We start from the raw sequence: 25,243 nt of genomic DNA on the forward strand, positions 1-25,243 counted from the left end.
GTGAACATACCGATGGCCACACCAGAACACAAATCGGAGAGAGAAGTGTGAGAAACAGAACCAAAATTCGCCAACAATGCCACCACCACGACCACACCAGATGAATTAAAGAACCTGGGCTTCTTTATTTATATATGGGTGAAGAAGAAGAAGAAGAAGAATTGATGAAGAAGTAGAAGAAGAATTTATGGGTGGCAGTCGGCACTTTGCTTCTTTATTTATATAAAGAAGAAGATTTGCAGGAAAAGATCTTCAAAGTTTCAAAAGAGGTAAGGCAAACATCCCGTGTTGTTCAAGACTTCAAATTTGTGTCGAATTCTAATTTTTCTTGAGATATTGTAACCAAAAGTTTTGCATGTTATGGTACTTGCTTAAAACTAACCAAAATTTTATTGTCATAGCCACCGAAGCATCCCCAAAACAATTCTTTATTTTGAGATGTTTTGGAAACTATGGGATATTTTTAATTCTAGTACTTACTATAAGATTATTATTGCCATCCACCCTCTTTGATCAAAATTCTGCTGCACACTTTTAGTTTCTTCATTGCAGCAACCTTCTTTTGCCGTAGTTTACTTTCTTTTACTTCTCAAATTATAAAAGCCAATCAAAGGAAGAAAAAAAAAAAGTATTGCCTTTGGAGGGGATAGCATTTAAATTTCCTGGATTTCTTTTGTCCCTTGATTTGATTAGGGGTGAGCATCAATCCGGTCGAACCGATGAAATCAACCGAACCAAACCATAATTACCGGTTTGGTTTAGTTTTGATCAAAAGTAAGTCAAACGATTAAAAACCAAACCGAACCATACATATTTTGTTTTGATTTGGTTTTGAGCTTTTGTAAACCGGCTTAAACCAAACCGGACTATTTATGTGTATATTTATTTATTTATATTTTATTTTACATGTGTAATACTCTAATTAATTAATAACTATATATGAATATTTGAATTGAGCTATATTAGTTAGTGAAATATGGAGTTTTATGACATTTTGAGTTAGGATGGTTTCGTACTCTAGAAAATGATTTATGCATGAAGCAAGTTGTGAATTTTTTTTTTAATTATAATTGGACTAACAATGTTGAAAAAAATGCAAAACGAAAGGGAATTGGGCTTAGGCCCAAACCGGTCGAACCAAACCGAACTAATCCGTCTTAAATTGGTTTGATTTGGTTCGGTTTCCTTTATAACTTTTATCCAAGTCGAACCAAACCAAACCATCATAGTGTAATTAGTTCAGCCGTGGTTTTGAGGTGAAACCGATCCAATCCGGACTGTGCCCATGTGAGATCCCACATCGACCAAACGGAGAGGGGGTGATGTGCCTTATATGGCACACCTCGCATCCTCATAGCAGGAGGCCTTCTGGGAGCTCACTGGCTTCGGGTTCGTAGGAACTCCGAAGTTAAGCGAGTTGGAGGCTGGAGCAATCCCATGATGGGTGACCACCCTGGGAAGTTGCTTCGTGAGCTCCCAGAAACAAAACCGTGCGGGCTGGTGAAAATGTAGCCAGGCCCAAAGCGGACAATATCGTGCTACGGCGGAGCCGGTCCGGGGTGTGACAGCCCACCCCTAGATTTGATTGTGTCACTTTCACGAAATTGAGTGCAAGAGCCAAACAACAATAATACTGAAAGACATTTAAAAGTACCTTGTGTCATTTTTTTCCAATTCGTTGCTTTTCCTTTGCAACAGATACAAGAGTCTCATTCCAAAGGCAAAACCATTGAATTAAGTGGCTCACTCACTCTTGTACTCATTTTAGGAAACTTTTTAAAATCATTGAATTAATATCAAACGGTGGATGACCACAATCTCTTGGACCACTGTGGTCCAAGAGATCGGACCACTGTGGTCCAAGAGATCGGACCTGTATATATACATATATATATATATTTTTAAAATAAGCAAATTTTCTGGTTTTGGTTTCACACCTTGATTTCGTTCTGTTATTTTCACCTTCGTTTTGCCTTTACTTTCAAATGAAAAAAATAAAAATAAATAAATAAAAAGTTGTGGCAGCTCAGCTTTGCCTCATTCACCAAACCAATTGTGCTCCGGTGTTCAATAATCATAGCAATTTGAAGGGAATTGACCTCATTCTTAACCAAAAGAGAGAAAGGTATAAGGTGTGTCTTTTTATTTCCTTATTTATTTATTTATTTATTTCATATATTTGCTCTGTTATTTTATGTTCTTATTTTTGTTATGGGTAGCTTTATTTGAACCTAATTAATAAATATTTCAGAATTAAATCCATCTAATTTTTTTCCTTTAGAAATTTGTCCCTTCGATTAAAGAAATTTTAAAAAGTTACAAAAATTAAAACACTACTAAAACAAAAAATTAAAGGAAAATTGTGGCCCAACTATTCTTTTTGTTTCGAGATTTGAGAGTCGTGCATTTTGTTTCACTTATCTTCATTACACTTTCACTTTACAGTTGTTTCCAGAAGAAGCTTAATGGAAAAACGAAAAAGAAGTGTTGCTTACTATAATACTCTGTGTTCTTCTATTTAAGCTTAGTATCACAAGCTAAGGTATGCCCTGTAGTTTCCTTCTTTCATTTCAATTGGTTTAATATTTTTTCTTTTACTCTTTTTCATTTTCTTATTTTTGGGTTCGTTTATTCAACAGATACAAGAGTCTCATTCTAAAGGCAAAACAAAAAAAAAAACCATGGAGATCCTCAGCGGAATTATTTCTAAAGTAATCGAGTACACAGTTGAACCAGTTGGGCGACAAGTGGGTTATCTAATTAACTACAAAAGCAACCTTGAAAGTGTGAGGAGTCAATTGAAGAACTTGAATGCTGCCAAAGACCGGATGAAGCATAGGGTTGATGAAGTTGAAAGAAATGGTAAAGGAGTAGAAACTGATGTCCAGAACTGGAGAACAGAAGCAGATGGGATCACTCAAGAGGCAGAAAAGATTTTGGGAATTGAAGGCCAAGCAAAGACAAAGTGTTTCCATGGAGTATGTCCTAATCTAGTGAAGTATCATCAGTTTAGCAGGAAATCAGCAAAATTGGCAAACAAGATTGAACTACATGCACAAATAGATTTTCCCAGTGTTTCTTACGAAGCTCCAGTAGAAGATATATGTGCTATACCCTCTCAAGAATACATGGCCTTTCAATCAAGGGCTCCAATGCTGAAGGAAATCATGGAGGAACTGAAAAATCCTGATACCAACAAGATTGGGGTGTACGGATTGGGGGGTGTTGGAAAGACAACCCTCGCCAAAGAAGTTTTCAGACAAGCTAATAAAGAAAAGTTATTTGATGAAGTGGTTATAATACTTAATGTAAAAGAAAAAATGGACATGGACATTCAAAAAGAAATTGCTGAAAAGTTAGGTATGGAAGTGAAGGAACCTCAAAGTATGGCAGTAAGGGCAAATTGTTTATGGGGCAGAATAAAAGACAAGAAGACTCTTGTAATTTTAGATGATGTTTTGGGAAGAATTGATTTGGAGGCTGTGGGACTTGTCCCTGTCCGGACTTGTAATTTATTGTTGACATCTAGAGATAAGGAAGTTTTATTTTCTGAGATGGGTACGCAAAAGAATTTTCAGCTTGACCTTTTATGTGAACCAGAAAGTTTAAGTTTGTTTGAGAAGAGGGCAGGTACTGTTATTAAAGATGACCGTATAGAGGGAGTAGCAAACGAATTGGCCAAAAAATGCGGAGGTTTGCCTATTTTAGTTGTTGCAGTTGCAAGCGGTTTAAGAGAGAGTTCTTTAGAGGAATGGAAAGATACCTTGAGGCGCTTCAAAAATTTTGAGAAAAAAGGATTGGCAGAAATAGCATTCTTGATAATAGAGTGGAGTTACAATCAATTGGATAGCGAGGAGCTTAAACGGTTGTTCTTGCTCTGTGCAATAATGGCAGAAGGTACCTATGCTTTTTCTCTCTCTGACTTGTTGAAATATACTATAGGTTTGGGTTTGTTTAAAAATGTTCGCACAGTGGAAGAGGCACGGAATGCATTGCATTCATTGGTTAAAAAACTTAAAGATTCTTGTTTGTTGCTTGACGGTTATGACGATGGAAATGTTAGAATGCATGATGTTGTACGAGATGTTGCTGTCCGAATTGCATCTAGAGATCAACATGTCTTATCAAGAGCTTATACAGAGTTGGATGAAAGTCCAAGTAAAGACTGCTCTCTAATCTCTCTCCAAAGATGTACTATCCCCAAGCTTCCTGATGTACCTTGGGAGTGCCCAGAACTGAATCTTTTTTATTTGGGGAGTAGTGACAACTCGCTTGAAATCCCTTGGAACTTTTTTGAAGAGATGAAGGAACTCAAAGTGTTAGATTTAACAGGACTTCATTTCCCATCACTGCCTCCATCTCTTCAATCCCTAACAAATCTTCAGACTTTGTGTTTAGATAATTGCATGTTGGGGGACATAGCTCTAGTTGGACAGCTAACAAATTTGAAAATTCTTAGCCTTCTACAATCCCAGGTTAAAGAGTTGCCTAAAGAAATAGGGCAATTGACTCGTCTACAATTGTTGGATTTGTCGGATTGCTCTGAACTTGTACTGATCTCACCTGGCGTTATATCAAGCTTGACAAGTTTAGGAGACTTGAGAATGGGAAGCTTTAAGAAATGGGAAGGAGGTTTAAATGATGGAAGAAGTAATGCGAGCGTGTCAGAGCTGAAACAATTGCGTCAACTAACAGCATTGGACATACATATTCCAGATGCTAAGCTTCTTCCAGCAAACATGTTCTCGGATACAAGATTAGAAAGATACACCATACTTATTGGTGATTGTTGGCAACATCCTGATAATTACGAAACCTCCTCTAACATGTTGAAACTCAAGCTCACCACGAACAATCAATTCGACCAAGGTATACAATTGCTGATAAAGAGATGTGAACATCTGGACTTGGATGGGATGGAGGCGGCAAATATTATTTCCTATTTATTAGCAAGTGACAGTGGTAAACAACTGAAGAATCTCCTTGTCCAAAACAATGATGAAGTTACAGCTGTCATTGACAACCTTGTTAATTTGGAAACTGTATGTTGCGGCCAACTCATAGCTCAGCCTTTTCAAAAGTTACGATCTTTGACTTTGCGGAATCTGCCAAAGCTTATTGGTTTCTCCTCCAAAGGCAGCAGGTCAGTTGTAAGTAGAGAGGCCGAAGAAATCATTTTGGAGAATGAAATTGGTGGACCCACGAAACTTTTCATGAATGGGGAGGTACGTTTTGCGGTTTCATTTGCCCGGCATTTCTATTTTTTGTCTACTCATTTTGGAATCTATACAATTAATGAGCATGTAAATTGTCATTTCCTAATTAAACATGAATTAATATACCATGCATGCCCCTGATTAAACATTGTGTACTATATACAGGTTATGATGCCCAATTTAACAAGCTTGATCGTGCATGGATGTAGTGGTTTGAGATTCTTGTTTTCATTTTCCATGGCTAGAAGTCTTGTCCAACTCACACATCTTGAGATAGCTAGCTGCGAAATCATGGAAGAGATAGTAACAAAAACTAGCAGCAGTGAGGAAAATACAGATGACATATTTCGCAAGCTAAAACATCTACAGCTGCAACATCTTCCAAGCCTCACCAGATTCTGCTCAGGAAGTTATGTGGAATTTCCATCCTTAGAGCTGTTGCATCTAGAAGATTGTAGTGAACTGGGGGTATTCATCTTTCATTCGAAGAGTGAAAACGTTACAGTGGATAAACAAACTGAAGAGACTGATGTACAATACTTTCTTTTGGCTGCAAAGGTGAATTATACCTTTATTTCTTTTTCTTTCAGCATTTGTTTCCAATTAACGTGAAAGAGACAAGTTCATATGATGAAATTGCCCCATCTACAGGTAGGATTTCCTAGCTTGGAGAGCTTGATCATCTGTGACTTACCTAAGTTGAGAACTATATGGCACCGCCAACTTGCCCCAGACTCTTTTCGAAAGCTCGAAACAGTTACAGTTTTGAGATGCCAGGGTCTAATAAATATCTTTACGCCAAGTATGATGGGAAGATTGAATGCTTTAGACACCTTAAACATAGAACAATGCAAGTCACTACAAGTGGTATTTGAACAAACATATGACACATCAACCACTGAGTTGAAAACTTTTGAGTGCCCAAATCTTTATTATATAGAAATAAATTCGTGTGAGAGTTTGAAAAATATCTTTCCAGCCTCAGTGGCCAAAGGTCTTCAGCAGTTAAGGGAGTTGAATGTGCGGGATTGTGGAATATTGGAGGAAATTGTTGCCAAGGAAGGAGTAGAAACGACACCAATTGAGGAGTTTGTGTTTCCTAAAGTAACACTTATGAAATTTGTTAATCTGCCCCAACTGAGGAGTTTCTATCCGAGGCTGCATGTTTCCAAGTGGCCATTACTCAAATATATGGAATTCTTTGAATGTGGTAAAGTGGAGATTTTTGCTTCCGAATATTCAAGATTCCAAGAAAGACTTGATTCGGATACACCAATCAAACAACCTTTGTTGTTAGTTGACAAGGTACAAAATTCTATTGCACTATTTGCTCATGTAGCTAAATTCATCTTCATATATTTTCTTTGCAATTTTTATTATTATTAAGTATTAGAGATTTTTCTTTTATTAAAATGAATTTTCGGCCTCTGTCGAAAACTTTAAAGCACATCCGTCGAATGAAAACAATAGTCAAGGAGGTTAAAAGGAGTAGTAATTTACTAACATAAGACATGTATACAACAAAATAAAGACTCGAAAATTTAAATAAAGAAAAAAACTTTTGAAAGTTAAAATAATTTAGATGAGTATAGTATTTAGTTATGCAACTGGCCAAGTATGTGGTCTCGCTCTTTTCTCGAAGGCAGTGACTGATATTATTCTATTGAAGTAAGTGAGTTGATAATGATATCTTGATATAATATTTCAGGGTAATCCATTCCCCAACTTGGAAACATTGGAATTGGACAAGAACATAGAGATTTGGTACGAAGCTTATGGTCCACTCCTAGCAAAGTTGTTTCGCAACCTAAAATACATTCGCTTTTCTTGTGCACACCCACAGTCATTTCATTTCCTTGAGAACTTACATAATCTTGAAGAGCTCGTTGTTTATAATGGTCCTTGGAAAGAAATATTTGTGTATGAAGGGACTAGTAGCGGGGAAATAGATGTAATTGGGAGGACCCTGCCACATGTAAAGAATTTGTATCTCAACACATTGGAGGAGCTGATGCATCTAGGGATAGGGAATGACAACTCTGAATCAGTTTTTCCAAACTTGGAAATTCTAAAGTTGTACCATTGTGGCAGATTAAAGAATCTAACTTCATCCGCAATATCCTTTCACAATCTAACCACTTTACAGGTGGAAGACTGTATGGGACTGAAATACTTAGTAACTTACTCGGTAGCTAAATGTTTACACCAACTCAAAAGCTTGGAAGTTGAGGAATGTGAAAGCATGATAGAGATAGTGGCAAGCAACGAAGATGAAGAAGATTCAGGAAATTATTACGAGATTGCTTTCAGTTCCTTGCAACATTTGGAACTTTCTAATCTACCCAGTCTGCAAGGCTTTTGCTCATCGGGAAATTGCACCATCAGTGTCCCATCATTAAACTCCTTAATTGTTGAGAAATGCTTGATCGAGTTGAAGATTTCGCTTGATGGGTCATTGATCCAAAGCAGTTTAAGACCAGAAAGACTACAAATAACAGAGGAAGTGGAAGAAGCAAAAGAAAAAGAAGAAGATTGATGGCAATGAAACGGTAAGTTGTCATTCATATTAATAAAATGTTTGGTTGATTGTTTCGTTGTAATGCTCAACAATATATTTCCAGGGGGAAAGCAGCTGATTGCCCATACAAGTTATTGCTGCAAAAGACTCCATATTCCATAGTTTGCACCGCATCAGGTCCTAAATAGTAAGTATATACTGGGACCATTCAATAAATACATTTTTACTTGTTCTGACAATTATCTCTGTTCCACCCTCACCCAGCTGTTCCTGCCCTTGCCGCCATTGCCGATCTGATCAATGTTAATTGTTTGATACAAGCTTGCAAGCAGGCGCCTCAAGGCACGGGCTGAAGAATTTGGAAATGGTTGTGTGATTTGTGTTGGCATTCAGGCATTCCGATTCCTATTGGCTTGTGTTGCCATGTCTGTAACTGCTTTGTGATACAAGTGTGATTTATATCGGAGCTCTGTTGGTTTTCGGACCTCTCTAGTCTCTACTTTTGGTTTTAGGGATTTGTTCATGTCTCTCAGCTCTGCTATTGTGCTGGTTGCAAATGGAGGCTTCATTTGTGAACTCTTTTGTTGAATGTTTTTTTCCTGCTGTGTTCAGTTGCACCAAGTGTTTGGGAAATGCTTACTCTGTGACTTGTGGAATTCAATAAATTGTAATCAAATTCATAAATCTTGGTATTTCTTACAGTACTCTGCTCTTTTACATGTCTCTTTTGTTGATCCCTCAAACTGAAGAAGTTAATCTCTACGATATTTTCTTGAGAGATTGTAACAGTGAAGTTAAGAAAAGCCATGGCATAATATGCTGCATCAAACATACTGAGGTTGTACTACAAAGAACCATAATTAGTTCATAGAAACTTCGTTCGTTTCCAGTGCATATTCATTAAGAAACATAGGTTAATAGACTTAAATAAACAAAACAAAATCACCAGACTAAAAGCAAACTTGTCAATGACCATGCATAATGAAAAGAAGCAAGTCTAAGGGAAAACAAAAAAATGCTACGTTAACCGATATCACCTTTAACTTAAATGTGCTAATATTAAGAGACCAAAATCCTTCCAAAGGCACGCCACAGCACACCCTCAACATCAAAATTTTGAATTGACTGTGATGAGCAGAATTTCTTTGAAAATATAAAGAAAAGGGACTGGTATTTGGAAGGCGCAATTGCACAATATTTCTATGCATCAGTTATAGGGTACTCAAACACAACATCTTTTCCTGAAAGCTTCCTGTAAACTGCAGAAAAGCTCTCCAGCTTGTATTCCGTGTTGTTTCGTTCCTTGGGATCCAAGAAAACCTGCCCAGCATTGAAGACAGATAATTATGGTACTTAACAAACAAAATCCTACCCATGACAAGCCATGCATTTTATAATAAATCCATTATAAAAGCCATCCCACCTAAATGTACTACGTTCTCAATTCATCTATTCCATTGGCAGTCTTTGGACATCTTTGTAACGAAATCTTCTCTTTGGTATAAGGTTCTTAGCCTTCATCTTTCAAGCATTAATAAACCCTTTTTTTCCCATTTCCAAGTGTTTGTGTGTGTCTATATATCAAACAATATTTTATTTTATTTTCCTTCAACAGCTCACCTTCATTATCTTGGAACCATCAAGTCGATATCTAGTTCGTTTCCCAACAATCTCAGCAGGCAAAACAACATCCTCCAACATTGCCTCATGCACAGCAGTTAGAGTACGAGTGCGGGGCCGTTGGACAGCAGACCCTTTCTTTGGAGGCCTCACTATCCTCCGTGTGGCGATCAGAACTACATCCTACCACATGACAAACAAAAATAAACACCACCAAAGAAAACCACTATTTGCAAATAAAAAAATGTCTGAATCAGAGAACTACTCACTTTAATTATAGCAAAAATGAAATAAGAGAAGAAAAAATAAAAAGGGCTGACTGTAAGAAAAGTCAGCTAGGAAGATCAGAACTAGGAACTAAAAGATAAAAATAAAATATCCTTGATTGTAAGGCAGAAAATGTAGTGCCTAGAAACAAGTATAAAAAGACATCATGAAGAAAACCTAGTCTGCGTTAAATCTAGATTTCATAAATGGCAGAGAACGAACTTAAATAATCACCTTTCCACTGAATTTCTTCTCTAGCTCCCTCACAATCCGAACATGGATCTTGCGATAAGCCTTCCTAAGTCTATATGGTATGTGGATAACAACCGCCTTCCGGTTCCCAGCCACATCAACTTGACTGGAGAAAGGAGGAATATTAATCATACAATGGCAACAGTTTACAATAAATAATCATTCAGTAAACAGTTCTTACACAGCTGAATTTATATATAGATCCTTCAGTTCACTTTTCAGGTCCGAGTTTGTTTCCAAATCAAAGATTGCCTGCACATACAACAAACAACTCATGATTATATCTAAACATCATAGCAACAATTTCATCAATAGAACGTGCAACAAAAAGCTGCATATCTTACCTGTCCGACTGACTCTTCAAATTCAGAGGGTTCAGCATCCTTGTCCTTGTGAATCTTCTTCCTTGACGTATACATCTTGACAAATATGACTAAACAATAGGAATGAAACATAATTACAACTTTTTTAAAGACATAAAAAGGTCGAGAATACAATGTAGGTTAACCACTCTTGAGTAAAAAATATAATCATTTTCAAAACTCATACCCAACTGAATCAATTTTAAAATCAATTCCAAAGTCAGCAGAATAACAAAATATGAGCCCTGGTTAGGTTATTGTTTTAGTATCAGTATCAGTATAAGAAATAGCAAAGGGCTTAGCTCCTTCAAAATCTCAATCACAAACAAAGACAACGCCAGTTGGTTTATCAGATTTTCCAGGAAAGAAAACAAAGCAATCAACACAATTTACAGAGACAACGCCAAAACCACCAACCTAAAATTTCTTCTAAATTAAATTTCACAAAAACCAACCAACATACATTTTCCAATCATGGTTTCTAACAATATATCATCCCGTACGATTGCTAAAGAATTCAAACTTTAATATTTCTTTTGGTGCAGAGGAAGAAATAAAATAAAAATATACCTGCACATTCTCTGGAAACAGAGAAATAATTTGAAGGTCATAAAATAAAAACGGATTGGTTACTGGATTTACCTCAAGGGGAATCAAGAGTCCGAGAGAGATTTGCTCAGAGTGGCTGTAAACCTTAGTTTGGTTTCGGCAGAGAGGAGAAACCCTAGCGATTAGAATAAAAATGGTTCGGATGGAAGGAAAGGATGACTGTGGGGTCTATATTGTACAACTGGACGGCTGCGATCAACTGATATTTTTTAGGAGTGTCATGGTAAAAACACATATATTTTGGGGTTAGAATAAACATCTAATTTTCAACATTAAACAAAATTCTTTTTTTAATGCTCCGTGAATTTGTTAGAAGTTCTCTTTTTTTGTTTTTTTATTTGGACAAACTACAATAAATCTCCCAACCTACAAGGTCATTTACGAGTTCATATCTAATTTTGGGAATATTTACTAGTACATACTCAACGTTACGAAAACCCTACAAATTGCCTTTTTCGTTAAATAAATTGTTAGTGAGTCTATTAAAGGCTGACGTGTCAAAAGTGAGACTCAATTTTTGATAATTTGAACTTCCATGTGGGCAAAATATATAATAAACAATTCTCAATTATTTAAAAATAATTTTAATAATTTAAAATTATTAAACTTCAAAAAGGCAAAAAAAATGAAAAATTCAATACCAGAGCCCTCTCCTCCTAGCCCCATCGAATACCAAATCCCTAGTCACCTCCCTTCCCTCTCTCTCTCTCTCTCAATCTGAATGTGTCCGTCTCTCTCCGTCTCTATGTGGGATATGCGACAGATCATGGAGCCAATAGAACTAGACGCCCTCGTTCCGATGATGAGATCGGCGATTCAAGGGGATCTGCACGTCGCGCAGTTTTCGAGATCGACAAACCTAACCACCTGGGTTTTGCAGATCGAAGGTTCGCGGGGGGTTAGGTCTGCGATGACGTCGGCATCCGGGTGTGATGAGAAATCGATCGGCGTTATGAATATGGGATTTCTGCAAGCTTTGGTTTATCTCAGATTTTTGGTTTATCCTTTCTGAAGCTTGGGATTATGAATTTGAGAAATCGATCGGGGAGGTTTTGTCCATTTTGAAGCTTTGGTTTATCTCAAATTTTTTTGTTTTTTCGTGAATTTCATCTCATATTTGGTTATTTCTATGTCGGTGTGGGAAGGGGTGGCTGGGTGTGGAAGAAACCGCGAGAGATTTCTGCAAAATGGGATATGGGATTTCTGGCTCCTGATTTTGGACCACTCTAGTCTAGCTACAAACAACTCTTCTTCATTTTTTTTTTTTTTCTGAAGCAGAGAAGAAGTGGTCCACTAAAACTTGATGTCATGGCTCTGCGGCCTCATGAATTTCTTCACACTCTCTCTCAACCACCATAATCATTTACTTGCTTAATTGTCTTGGATTGTGTTAGGGATGCCAAAAGCCACTTTCAACTTTTCAGATCTTTGTTCTTCTCCAAATGGATTGTTTGATATGATGGAAAAGCAATTTTGGGTTTTTTGATGATGTAGATGTGTGCAGCTTTTTTTCTGAGTTTTTTGTTTTTGGTTTTTGGGTATTCATGGTGAAGGGAGGGAGGAGAAGGCGACGGGAGAGTGGTGGCTGAGAGGTGGGGTTGAATCGGGAAGGAGAGAGGGTTGGCTGGGTTGGAAAAGTGAGATGAGATTTTTCTTTTCTTTTTTTATTCATTTTTAATGATTTTAATATGATTTAAAATTTATTTTTAACATGTACATATTTTTTATTAGTTTTTTGTACATGTGGTCCACGTCATCAAAAAAAAGGGTCTTACTTTTGGCACGTCAGAATTAACAGACTTACTAAGAGCCATTCCACTGAACAGCCCAAGCCCAAGGCTGGGGGGCTACGCGAAAAACCCAGTTTCAGTTGGCTAGTCTTGTCGGGGCTGGGAGTGGGACCCACGAAGAAGAGCTGGCTTGAAGGCCTGTTTCGCCTGGGGGGATGACGTCAGCGCGATGTCATCGCGCGGTTTCAAATTTTTTTACCAGCCAATGCACGCGTCAATGGTAAAAAAATTTGACCTTGCGTGCACTGACGTCTGCCCTGCGCAATCTCCAACGGGTAGAAGTCACGTGTTAAGGCCTGGGCGCTCCGATCTGCTTCTCCGCTTCCAATCCAACGGCTAGCATTTTTTTCGCAATAAAATTATGAAAAAAAATCGATTTTTTTTTTAAAATACCAAAAAATTCAGAATTTTTTTTTTATAATACCCTTCACTTTCAACACCAATTCTCATACATTTTCTTCTACTTCTACTATTATTCACTCTTTACTCAACATTTTCCTCTCTTTCAAATTGTATTTTTATTGCTTATCTTTATGGCTTCTTCTATCTAAACCAAAGGGGCGTGGAGCACCATGGAAGATGTTTTCTTGTCAGAGTCTTTGGTCCAAATTAGTGATTGTCCCGTGTCAGGCAATGAGATGAAATTTTGATATATGTGGAAAAAAATTCATGCCGAATTATGTGAAAAAATTCTGGGGTCGACTCGTACGGAAATGGCATTGTCGAGTAGGTGGAAAATTTTCAATAAAGAGTTGCCAAAATAGAGAGATGTCTTGGCAAAAGCGAGGGACAACCATAGAAGCGAGGAAAATCTTAGTAGCAAGGTAAATATTTTCTAATTTCGTTTTATTAAGTTTAATGTCCTAATATATATTTTCTTTTAATGTTTCTTGCATTTTCAATATTTTGTTAATATTTCTTGCATTTCTAATTGTTTCTTAATATTTCTTGCATAAATAATATGCTGTTCATATTTGTTGCATTTCCATGTATGTGTAAGGTTAATTGCATTTCCATTAATTTTTTTTTTTTTATGTTACTTGCATATCCAATATATTTTAAATATTTCTTGCATTTTCATTATTTTTTTGTTTAATAGATGATTCAAGTACAGATGTGGGTTTGTGCAATTAGGCAAGGCAAAAAAACTTTCAACCATCATGAATGTTGGGAGGTGGTGAAAAATTGCAAACGCTTCAGAATTATTCCCACATGTCCCGACGTTATGTTAAATGAGACGCTACTCCGTGATTCAATTACATCGGATTCACCTCTCGATTCCCCTATGAGTCAAGACTCACCCATCGAAAAGGAGCTGAGGCCCATTGGCCAAAAGGTTGCGAAGCGAAGAAATGGAGTAATTCTAGCAGTAAGACATCAAAAATTTTGGAGAAAATTGCAAGGCAGAGCGCCATAAGAATTGAAATGGAGTGAAAACACCAAAAGAACAAGATGGCAATTCGAGCAGAAAATCTTCAAGAAAATGAATTTTTAAGCAAAGAAATCATTGACAAGAAGGATGGGGAAACCATGGCCATTGATACAAGCCATATGTCCCCAGAAACAAAACAATTTTGGAAGCTAGAACGAAGGGATGTTATGAGAAGTTCCTTGACGATGGGCCTAGCAACACGGATTGGTTAAATGATCAAAACCATTAAATTAGTTGGCATACCTTTTATTTATTTGTATTTTTCATGTTTTGTATTAAAGTTGTTGTAATTCATTTATTTTATTTTAATAGTAGTAATTCTTAATGACTTGTATTGGCTTTCTTTATTTAATAAACAAAGCATTCAATAAAATACCTTTTATTCAACGTATTCCATACATCAAACAAAACATAATTAAAAGGAAAAACCACAACCAAAGTATAATAAAAAAATAAAAAAAACTACAACCAAAGCAAAATAATAATAACAAACCACAACCAAACCATAATAATAATAAAAACAACACAACCAAACTATAACTAAATAAAACCTAACCAAAGCATCTATGCTTCATCACTCACCTTCATTGCCTTTTACGTCCCATAAATGCTCCATCAAGTCAAGTTGATGCATTTCATGAATATACGAAGATTGCATCTCTGTATATCGATCTATCATACGATTCATAAAACGACCATCCCGAACCAACGAATCCGGCTCAAACGGTTCTCCACTTGGCCCCATGGGCCTTTCATAAATTTGTGTCAAGGCCGTGTTCATGGGATCCGGTTCGTAGACCTCTACAGCATCGCAATCATACTCATCCTCTACAATCATATTATGGAGGATGATGCAAGTCATCATAATGCTTCTCAGGACCTCCTCATCAAACATACGTGCCGCACCTCGAATAACCAACAATCGAGCTTGAAGGATGCCAAAACACCTTTTGACATCTTTCATGTATCCTTCTTGATAAGAAACAAATAATTTTTGCTTCTAAGATTGAGGATTCGGAACAGATTTGACAAATGTGGTCCACCTCAGATAGATGTCGTCAGCCAGATAATATCTCATCTAGTACACTGTATTGTTGATTTGATAGGTGATATTTGGGCATGCACCTCTCAAAACATCGTTGAAGACCGAGAATTGACCCAGCACGTTGAGGTCATTTTGGGATCCGGCAACTCCGAAGAAGGCATGCCAAACTCATATGTCGAAGCCAGCAACGGCTTCAAGGATGATATTTTTTTGGCCTTTTCTTCCATTGTCAGTGCATGCAGTCGATGCTACCAATCATTCCTGGAAATCCTCAAGCTTCGGCTTTTTGTAGAAGCCGTTGGAGGTCCATAGGAGTGGGTCTGTGCAGGTAGTCCCCAATGTACAAAGTTTCGACTGCATCACAAAATCTTACCAAGGCCTCCAACATAGTGGACTTCCCCATCCGGGCAATCTCATCTACCTGATCAGCAGATGAACCATACACCAACATTCGTATAACAGCTGTAAGCTTTTGCTCCGGAAGAAGTCCCAAAACCCCAGCAGCATTACACTTTTGAACAAAGTATGCATCATAATTGCAAATATCATGAATGACTTTATTCAACAAATGAGGTCGCATTCTATATCACCTTCGAAAATCAACATCATAGTACAAAGAAGTTGGGATAAAATAATCTTCTAAAAGATTTTTACGCCGAGAATGCTTATGTCTGTCCACATTCGGGCCACGACCGACTTGTGAACCACGGTTGCGACCTTGGTTCTCTTCATCTAGCAAAGCTACTGCTATGACAAATTGTTCATCTTCTTCTCTCTGCAACCTTTGCCTTTCAACTCGTCTACGGCTTCTCTCATTTGTTTCTCGCTCTTGCCTCTCCAAGCATCTCCTCAAATCTTCCATTGAGAATGGAGTATAAATTCTAAACTCTGAGAAATGAAAATATAGAAAGATGTGGTGTGTGAGGTAATGAGCTGAGCCTCTGATTTTATAGAAAATTTTGGCCATATAGAGATGCCACGTGGCTTGATTTGATAGGATGTAAATCTTATCTGAAATTTGAAATTGATTTGTTATGATGAAAATCTTATCTGAAATCTAAAATTCATCCGAAATTTGAAATTTATCTAAAATTTGAATATTGAAATTCATCCGAAATTTGAACCCAAAAATTTATCTGAATTTTGAATTTTGAAATTCATCCGAAATTTGAACCCAAAAATCTTATCCAGAAATTTTATCCAATTATGAATAGTCTTATATGACAGGACCCGACCCAATTTCCACTTTGGAATTCGAACCAAGTCCTGTGCGTGTCCGACACCTGGCAAATGTCGGGCAAAAATGACCTTTTTACCCTTCTTACTTCAAATTCTCTTTAAAATTTCCGTAGACTTTTGCCGAAAATTCGGCAGAGTCTCCCCTGTATTTTGACCATTCCCAAAACGTTTCACCTGTCAAACAATCTCAGAAACCCTACCAACAGCCAGACTAAGTCAACAAACAGATTCCAACCTCAGTTCCTTATGTTCAACATGATATCAGAGCATTTTCTAGGGTTTTCAAGGTTGCAAGGATTTTCTGCAAAACTTTACCTTACTCGATCGATTTGGTGGAGAAACGAAGGAGAATTTCGAGCTGGAAGTTTGGGTAGCTTCGGAGGAACCTCCGCCGGAACACATGATTTTCCGGCCAGCTCAGGGCGGCCCCGGGGTTGAGATCGGTCAGGTTGTGACGGCGACACGAAGGCGGACCCCTAGGTACCCACGGCGGAGATCGGCTCGGCCTGTGGTGGCGGGACCGTCCCTTGGAAGGCGAAGGGTCGCACGACCCAAATCGCGCGAAGGAGAGAGAGGGAGGAGAGAGAAAGTGACGGGGAGAAGAGAGAGAGGGGGTATAAAATCTGACTTTTGGCCAAATTACCATTTTGCCCTTCGCGGTTTTTAGACCATAACTTCTTCGTTACAGCTCCAATTCGGGTCTACTCCGTGTCCACGAACTCCTTTCGCCGCGCTCTACGCAATGGCGTAAGCGAAATTCCCAAATTCTTTCTCGATTAAAAAGTCAAATTTTCCCCTAATAAAATATGCGAGGGCAATTTGGTCATTTCGCTAAAAGATATTTTCCTTACCTTTTTAAGATATTTTCTTTCTTTTTGATATTTTGTTTTGGGTTCTTACATTATATGTAGGAACCCGAAAATCTTATCTGAAAATATTATCCAAATTAATTATTGAGGTACAAAAATTTGTAAAAAAAATAAAAAAATGAAGAGTTATTGCCCTTTGCCATGGCAACGGGTGGAAACACAAAAATGTTTTTTACAAGGGGCAACCACTATTCACATGAATAGTGGCTGCCCTAGTCCCTCCTTACCATGGCAAAGGAAAAATGGGTGGAGTTGCGCTAACAGTTTGGTTAACGGAGGGGGCAAATTGCGGGTTTTTGTGACGTTGAGTATGTACTGGTAAATGTCCCCAAAATCGGGTATGAACTCTTAAATGACCCTATAAGTTGGGAGGTTTACTGTAGTTAAGCAATAGTATATTATTGATAAACAAACAAAAGTGCAAAGTAATTATGTACCAAATATGGGTAAATCATCTTCAGTGATCAAACATAACGATATATTGAATTGATCTAGAGAGAATCACGCACAACCAAAACAATAACTAAATCTCCAATCTAACAACTTAACCAGAAGTTCTCCTTTCATGGTATGTTTTCTAATCTGTAATTGGATTAGGAGGAATTGAATTGAAGATGAATTCAATTGAGGAGGAGTTGGATTGAAGAAAATTAGATTCTGGATTCCTATAAAATTGTTTACTGAACCATATGAATTGTGGGGTTAGATTTTGAATTCCTAATAAAGTTGTTTACTAAACAAAATGGAATTGGAGTATGAGTGCTGTTAATTACTAAATGTCCTCGTTGTTTGATTAAAGTAGATGGAAAATTTGTAATTTTGAAAATTGTGTGAGGATATAATGGATAAAAAAGATGAATTCTTAATGGGTTAGTTCTCCATGAATTAGAATACCACTTCTCACCCAAGAATTGAATTCCTCTAAAATCAGGAATTCAATTCCTAATTTTGTATAGATCCCACTTATTTTTCAATTTCTTGATGTGAAGTAAACCACAGGTGGAGTTCAATTCCTAATGAGAATTCTAATTCCTAATAGTAAACACAACATCAATTCGCAAACTTACAATTAATCAACCTAGTCCACAAAACAATTTCGTCCATATCATTACATTTCATCTGAACCTTCGATGAAATTAGTACTTTAAAAAGGTAACAAAATAAAGCTCTGTCTTTTACTCATACCGTAGCCCCCAACACCAGAACTTTTGCATCCAAATATCCACCATTAAAAAAAATACCAAATAAATTTCAATGAGCTATAAATAGGCTTGATTCATTCAAACGACATGTACCGAACAAGGAATTCATTATAAGTGTAGCCACAAAACCAAACAAATTCACATTCACGACTATGCACCTTTGTAATTTTAATCAAAATGTGTTTTATTTGTGACAATTATAACGAGGGATCATAATTAGAAGATACTTTATCTTTAATTGGTCAAGCTTAAATAAATAAAAACCTTTGTTCCTCGTGAATATTAGTGAAATTGTATTTAGAGTAGTTTGTTCGTTATCGTAAAATTCCCCAACCCAAGGCATTGCTTCTTGTTCCTAAAAATTTCATGTTATCTTCATCAGCTACTTAATGTGAGTGATTGGTTGGTAATGGTGGTTGCTGTGAAACAACCCGGCTATAGATATTAATTTGACTTCTTATTCATCCCAAATCTATCCGGATTACTGCTTCCAAATACCCCCATAAATATAAGTACCAACTTGCTTCAAAACATCCAAAAACTTGCTGTCATGGCCTCCAAAGCACCTCAAAAAAATTGTTTACATGAAGCTAGCCTACCTGCTGCTTCCTCCGGCATTCTCTAACCACTGACTCGAAAAATGAAAAATCTTTACTGCGGACATTTGAAGCTCCAATGACCGTACCAGTAACAAAGATCATGCTTTAATGGAGTTTATAATACAAGATTCTAGTGGAAAACCAATTCTTGCAGCAAGGAGCAATTTGGGTCAAACATATAAGCCAGCTGAGGAATGTACAATGTAGAACTTCAAAAGAACTTTCAAACTAAAAGAATATGAATTAATAGTTGAAGCTCAGGCCATTCGGCTTTGTTTTTTACAAAATTGAGTCAACCAAATCCCCAAAACTACCTGCTAAGTAGACCCCTTTTCTCCTAGTGAAGGGAAACACACCCTCTGAGCACCATCTCTCTCAAAATTTCTGAAAGCTTCCCAGACCTACATATACACACCAACCTGCCTACAAGAAAACTGCAACGCTGATGAAAATTTCAATTATCAGTACAATGCTAGTAAAAGCATTGCTGTGAAGGTTGTAGGCCGAAGAATCTACACTTGTGGAATTCAATGATGGAGCTGTGATATTTACCAAGGTGCCATTCTTGCCGAGACTGTGAGCACAAAATAATAATAATCAAGATTCAAATGGTGCCATAATTGTTTTGTACCACCAAAAAAAAAAGGTAATTGCTCATCTAGCTAAGTGTAGTAAATAAGCAGAATTTTACCTTCCAGGAAATATGCAGGATCCATGGCCTGCATAATTAGAACAGAATTGTTAACATTGATGCATAACTGATAATAGTTTTTAATAAATTGAAATAGAACCTACAACTCGGAGAATGTTGCATGCTGTACGGTTGAAGTCTTACTTGGATCTGTTGTGGTAATTGCAGCCACTCCATTGAAGTCGCATGCCGCCGGAGTCTTCCCCATCTTATGATAGTAAGTATCAAACGCATATGTTGCATGTGCAATCACGTTATCAGGTTCGTAGCATGGTTCTCCCTGCAATAAAGCTGAGCAATCCACCTTGCCAGGTCCACAAGCCCAATCTAGTGCAGCCTGAAGCATCTTTGGATCAGCGCCATCCTTTGTAATACAGAAAGTTTGGTTTGTAGTATCATTTGATAATACTGCTCCTGATCCTGTCAAACGCAAAATGTAGATAGGTGTCCCATTTGCATCAAACAATCCCCAGTTCTTCTCTGAGATGGGTCCAGGTTTCATATCCTCGTTATAGAGTTCATAAATGAAAGTACTAACAGCAAGTCCAGGATGTTTGGGAGTTCCAGTTTTGTTCAGGACATGCCTTATTAAATTGCTGTTGTATGTGTTGGCATTTTCTAATGTTGCATCTGGCTCATTAGAATCACCTTTGGAAGGCCAGCCTGATTCTGTCACTATTATTGGAACGTTAGTGAAGTTAAGAAAAGCCATGGCATAATATGCTGCATCAACCACAGCATCAAAAACATTAGTGTAATGAAGAAGCGTATTGGAATCAACAGCTTCTTTGTTTGGAGGGAGGGACTTGAAGAGTGAATAATCTAATGGAATGACACCATTTGATTGCATGTAATCGTAGTATGGGTATATATTGAGCATGAGAAACGATCCTGTGGACTGCAAGAAAGTAAGCATGGGGACCAAAACTGGATTCAATGAACGGTTAAAGAAGGCTTGGGAAGGTGGGAAGGAATCAAGGATAATGGAGGAAGAAAGAGGAGTTGAAACTTTGATTTGGCGGTCAAGATTGGATGCCACAAGGGCTGATTGAATGTACTTGAGAGCATTGACAAGAATTTTTGCAGCATTTGGGAGGGTGGTAAGAACGTCTGACCCAACAGCTATGGCTGTGATGTTTGTGGCTGGGTAATGTGCTACCACATTCTGAGATACCCAATTGGCTGCAGTGGAATTAGATTGACCAATTCCAAGGATTTGTTCATTAGGAACAGAAATCATAACTTGAATGCCAGTATTTGCAAGTGCAACTAGCATGGCACGGTCAGCGTCATACAACCGGACATGTCGAATTTGCTGAGCTTTTAGTAGGGCTACTACTTGTGTTGGGTGTGGCATGTCTGACAGATCTGTTCCTATGTTCACGCCAATAAATACATCTGCAAAAATGAAGTCACGGTAATTGATTTGTTATAATTCTAAAACATAAATCTAAGTTCAAGTTTCAAGTAATAACACAAACATGGAAGGAAATGAAAGCAGCATCTAGCAGAACAACTTCAACTTCTTTTCAAATCTTAGTTAAATTTTAACCTAGACACTATTGAAAGCTTTAGTACTCTTAAGAACCAAATACTCACGATTTCCAAAAGTTTCGAAAATAGGCCTAAGCCTAATAGAGAAGGAGAAGAGATTCTTTGGTGAAAGTTTGGGTTGGTTTGTGAAGATTATCTTCAAGAACTAGACAACCAAATGTCAAAATGACACAGCCATTGACCAAGATTTGCATGCAGTACAAGTCACACCTGTATAAGAACTCAAGACTGTTTTAACTGAATGACTATATAGAAATTTGTTTTATCAAGTATATGCTCTCTTTTTTTGTGACTAAGATTGGATAATATAAAATCCACTAGAACCAGCCAATTTCCTGCCCTCACATATTAAAACTGTAGTAGTGAACATCATGATCACCCAAAGTACTAGTGGACCTAATTGAGGTGATTAAGTAGCATAAGTCACTGAACAAATTGTACAAGAAAGATAGTAAACATCCCATTTAGGTTGATATAATGCCAAAAAATTTAAGATTATCAAACCTTTATATGACATGGAGTGCACGACTGGAATGAATCAAATACAATATCATAATGCCAAAAGAAAAAAAAAATCAAGATTCTCAAGCCTTTATTATGATCATGGAGTGCACTACTAGAATGAATCAAATAGGAGACCGTAACTTGACATCTAGTCTTCAAAGCTCACCCAGACAAAGATTTACATTACTTGAATCTAGCATTTCTAATTAAACTGCCAAATGATAATCTGATCATGGTGATAGGAGACTAAAAATCTGTTAAATGGTGTCCACACGATAAACAATAACAACGTCATCCGTTCACTTTAGAAAAATCAAAAGATGACTATGTCATGCATCTAGTTTTATCTTTTGTTTCTCTTAGTAAAACAAAATTTTGAAACAGGATGAAAATTCATAAATTACCCGTTCTTACTATATTTGGAAAAGAAAAAAGTATTGGTACATTAAGAATATACAAAGAAAAATAAATTGGAATTACTGATTCACTTTAGAGTATACAATGTTAAGGCACAATTTAACCCTCTAACTCCCTTATAAACTCAATCCCTACAAATATTCCTGTGGCATGTTTCAAATGTTTTCCCCTTGTCATAAGAGACATAAAGTGTTCTGCAATAAAATGGGAGCCCTGTGAGGAACAAAAGAAAACGAAGCAAATTGACTGGGTACATTTTGGTTAGCTTTATTGAGAATAACTAGGTAGACCATTATTCCAAGGTGTCACTAAACCAATCCAAGCAGGCACTAGACTTAGGAAGCAATACTTATGGACATATGCTATATAATATTGAGTAATTGAATACAGCAGGGTATGTCTCCATAATCCACAAAGTTCTAAGCAGAAGTGCCCAAATTCTGTAAACTTTGACCATTTGCGCTAAAACCAAGGTAAAAAGGGGTAACAAAAACTACCCCATGAGCTGGAAGACAATGGATATGTTATATTGTTATTATAATACACTACTGTATCTGAAGATGGCACAACTTCAGCTCATGTGCACAATCTCATATGTGCCTTTGATTTTTATTTGAAAACAACTGCAAATATGAGATGGTGAAAATGCAATTTCAGTACATTTAGGCATATTAAATAGTGCAAGGACTGTTGTTGGAAGATTATCTACAGTATCAGGAGCATTGTCACTGCCAAAGTGAAGCAGAGCAAACTCATATACAAAACAAAATCCAACAGGACACTTCACACCCTAACTTTCCTCTCTCAGATTCTCTTCCTGTAAGAGGGAGATTTTAAAATTACTGTGTTCTTCTTTTTGCCTCTGGAACATCACTAAATTTCCCCTGTAAGAACAGAAACTCATGTGGGTTTGAGGGAGGAAGTGAAAGAATGCCTCCGGCAGAACATTTGAAGATAAATTAGATAAACATCAACATCATAGATTCATGAACTCTAAATATTAACATCAAACAAGTAAATTGTCACATATAAAAACCAACAATGCTGAGAAATGTGGAGGCCAATCCTTCAAATAAAACTCAAACACATTCAAAGACACCACGGCAAAGTAAAATAGCAAATAAAGATCCAACCTTCATCAGCTGTAGCAGCTGAAACTGCTATAAGTAGAAGCAGAAGCCGCCCAGCCGTAGCTTTACTACCCAGAAAACCCATTCAAGAATCTGAAGCGAACCCAAACCCAACAATGGAGAGAGAGAGATGAGTATTTAGAATGGAAACAAAAGCAACCCAAGTGAAGAAGTAAAGTGAAGCAAAGAATGGATTAAAGTTGCAGGGGAATATATGATATAATTCGGGAACTCTGACGGATCAGTGAGAGGGGCCCACAAATCACGTGGCAATAATATAAGCAAATCGAACGGTCAAGGAATCGTCGGATAGCAGTCATGATGATAAGTGCAAAGTTGACAGTAAAAGCAAGCAGGGGGTGTTGGTAGTCCAAGTTAATGAGGAGGAGCCCAAGGACCTGGAAGTCATCTTCTTGTTTTTTTCTTTTTGGAAATTAATCTTTCTTTCTTCTGTTGCTGTTGGGTACCGTTGTGAAATCAAATAGAAATAAGCTGATTGCTTTTGCTTTTATGCAGTCACTGCAGACGACGTTGTTTTTGTTGCAATTGTCTTGTAAGTTTTGTATTATTTTAATGTAGAACTGTACTGATATTTGTCTCTTTTTGTTGGCTTTTTGTATCTGCATGCAATACAAACAAAGGACACCCATCAGCGGCAGCGGGAACACCGAAATATATGACCCACCCAGTTAGCTGGTCTGGTCCCAACGGTCATATTTTCCGTCCTTTCTACTTTTCATTCAATTCATTGATCATTTTCGTTCAACTCATTCATTGTTCATTCATTCCATCCAATGCTGAATTAATTCGAATCGATCCGTAAATGTATGGTTTATTGAGATTTGTTTCCAAATTTTCCTATAGCAAAAAGGACTAAATATGTGACAAAGTTGGAGTCGTGAGGTTTCAAACCTCTTAGCTCCGACTAACATATTTAGCCTTTTTACTACTGCACCACATGCCTTATTGGATAAACATTGTATAACTAATATAATTAATGTATAACTCGAACAAAATTTTAAAAAAAAATAAAGAATATATAAACCCTAACTCCCAATTGGTTCGACAATGACGACGCCGGGAATCTCTTCTCCCTCTCTTCTCTTTTTCTAGGAATCTCTCTCTCATCTTCTATGTTTTAAAAACCAAACTACCAACTAGCATCAAATTGGTCGATAACCACCCTCCAATAGGTCGGTGACGATTCCAATTTTACATATACCGACCACCCTCAATCGGTGTTAGATTTTATCTCATCGATTTGATTACTAAATCGAACCTAGTCTTAATTCCGAGGATTCGAATATGAGACAATCAGTTTGCAAGTCAATGTAATTGAACCGAACCCAGTTCTAACTCCGAGGATTCGAACATGAGATAATTAAATTACAAGTCAATATCATTTTTCACTGAGTTAGACCCCATTAACGAATTACGAATTAGATTTTAATAAACTCAATATGTAAACATACCTACATTATGTAAAAACTTGTATATATTTAAACATATAAATATGTTCGACTACATATTAAATAAATAAAACTTTATTTATAATTTATAAACTAAATATATATTTAAAAAAATCTCCAGCCGCCCCACGTTCTTCCCCAAAACCCAGCACCCCATATTCTCCTCACCGCCACCACCGCCACCCTACCCACTCATCACCACCACCCCACCCCCGCTCCACACTCTCCTCACTGTCTCCCCCTCCCCTCCTCTCTCTTCAAATGAACCCAGGTCCACTACTCAGTAAATAGGGGGGACCCTAAAGTCTCCTCACATTCTCTCACTTCAACTCTCATTCGAGAATCAAGATTCGGCCACCTAAAGAAATAGGAATTAAGATTCTTGACTCAACTTTCTTCAAACTAAAATATGGTTAGTTCTTCTTCTCCCAAGTAATTTTCATATTTATATCTAAGGG

General features: G+C 37.2%; 3 protein-coding genes across 7 annotated transcripts; 1 reads left to right on the forward strand and 2 right to left on the reverse strand.

Annotated features, from left to right (window-relative positions):
• On the forward strand, nt 1-8,435 carry LOC117620846 (disease resistance protein At4g27190-like). Of its 5 annotated transcripts, none has more exons than XR_004584868.1 (9): nt 1-269; nt 2,017-2,132; nt 2,446-2,542; nt 2,640-5,225; nt 5,382-5,774; nt 5,868-6,521; nt 6,925-7,765; nt 7,838-7,921; nt 7,999-8,435. XR_004584868.1 is itself a non-coding variant. In XM_034351089.1 (8 exons), exons 4-7 carry the CDS (start codon nt 2,682-2,684, stop codon nt 7,750-7,752), a joined length of 4,419 nt encoding a protein of 1,472 aa, XP_034206980.1. In that variant the 5' UTR covers nt 1-269; nt 2,017-2,132; nt 2,446-2,542; nt 2,640-2,681; the 3' UTR covers nt 7,753-7,765; nt 7,838-8,435. The 5 variants fall into 5 exon arrangements, 1 of the variants encoding a protein (XP_034206980.1); XR_004584869.1 differs by having other exon boundaries at nt 2,026-2,132; XR_004584870.1 differs by lacking the exon at nt 2,017-2,132.
• A 119-nt stretch (nt 8,436-8,554) lies between these two features.
• Nucleotides 8,555-10,997, reverse strand: LOC117620847 (40S ribosomal protein S7-1-like). The gene is made up of 6 exons (XM_034351090.1): nt 10,878-10,997; nt 10,218-10,306; nt 10,055-10,125; nt 9,856-9,979; nt 9,355-9,537; nt 8,555-9,054 (listed from the first exon to the last, which is right to left on the reverse strand). The coding sequence occupies exons 2-6, from the start codon at nt 10,290-10,292 to the stop codon at nt 8,935-8,937; spliced, it is 573 nt and encodes a 190-aa protein (XP_034206981.1). The 5' UTR covers nt 10,293-10,306; nt 10,878-10,997; the 3' UTR covers nt 8,555-8,934.
• An 8,233-nt stretch (nt 10,998-19,230) lies between these two features.
• Nucleotides 19,231-23,494, reverse strand: LOC117623003 (glucan endo-1,3-beta-glucosidase 2-like). Its single transcript, XM_034353839.1, has 4 exons — nt 23,320-23,494; nt 19,856-21,109; nt 19,712-19,739; nt 19,231-19,594 (listed from the first exon to the last, which is right to left on the reverse strand). The coding sequence occupies exons 1-4, from the start codon at nt 23,399-23,401 to the stop codon at nt 19,444-19,446; spliced, it is 1,515 nt and encodes a 504-aa protein (XP_034209730.1). The 5' UTR covers nt 23,402-23,494; the 3' UTR covers nt 19,231-19,443.
• Between the last annotated feature and the right edge of the window lie 1,749 nt (nt 23,495-25,243).

This window comes from Prunus dulcis, chromosome 3 (assembly GCF_902201215.1).
Source record: "Prunus dulcis chromosome 3, ALMONDv2, whole genome shotgun sequence".
In the NCBI taxonomy this organism is placed as follows: Eukaryota; Viridiplantae; Streptophyta; class Magnoliopsida; order Rosales; family Rosaceae; genus Prunus; species Prunus dulcis.

Coding starts and splice junctions, on each gene's coding strand:
- LOC117620846 (XM_034351089.1), top strand. CDS start 2,682: ATGGAGATCCTCAGCGGAATTATTTCTAAAGTAATCGAGTACACAGTT. Junction 5,775..5,867: donor ACTTTCTTTTGGCTGCAAAG/GTGAATTATACC, acceptor CCCCATCTACAG/GTAGGATTTCCTAGCTTGGA. Junction 6,522..6,924: donor CTTTGTTGTTAGTTGACAAG/GTACAAAATTCT, acceptor ATAATATTTCAG/GGTAATCCATTCCCCAACTT.
- LOC117623003 (XM_034353839.1), bottom strand. CDS start 23,401: ATGGGTTTTCTGGGTAGTAAAGCTACGGCTGGGCGGCTTCTGCTTCTA. Junction 19,740..19,855: donor AATTACCACAACAGATCCAA/GTAAGACTTCAA, acceptor CTAATTATGCAG/GCCATGGATCCTGCATATTT. Junction 19,595..19,711: donor TCCTGCATATTTCCTGGAAG/GTAAAATTCTGC, acceptor TTGTGCTCACAG/TCTCGGCAAGAATGGCACCT.
- LOC117620847 (XM_034351090.1), bottom strand. CDS start 10,292: ATGTATACGTCAAGGAAGAAGATTCACAAGGACAAGGATGCTGAACCC. Junction 10,126..10,217: donor TTGAAGAGTCAGTCGGACAG/GTAAGATATGCA, acceptor TTGTATGTGCAG/GCAATCTTTGATTTGGAAAC. Junction 9,538..9,855: donor AGAAGAAATTCAGTGGAAAG/GTGATTATTTAA, acceptor GTCATGTGGTAG/GATGTAGTTCTGATCGCCAC.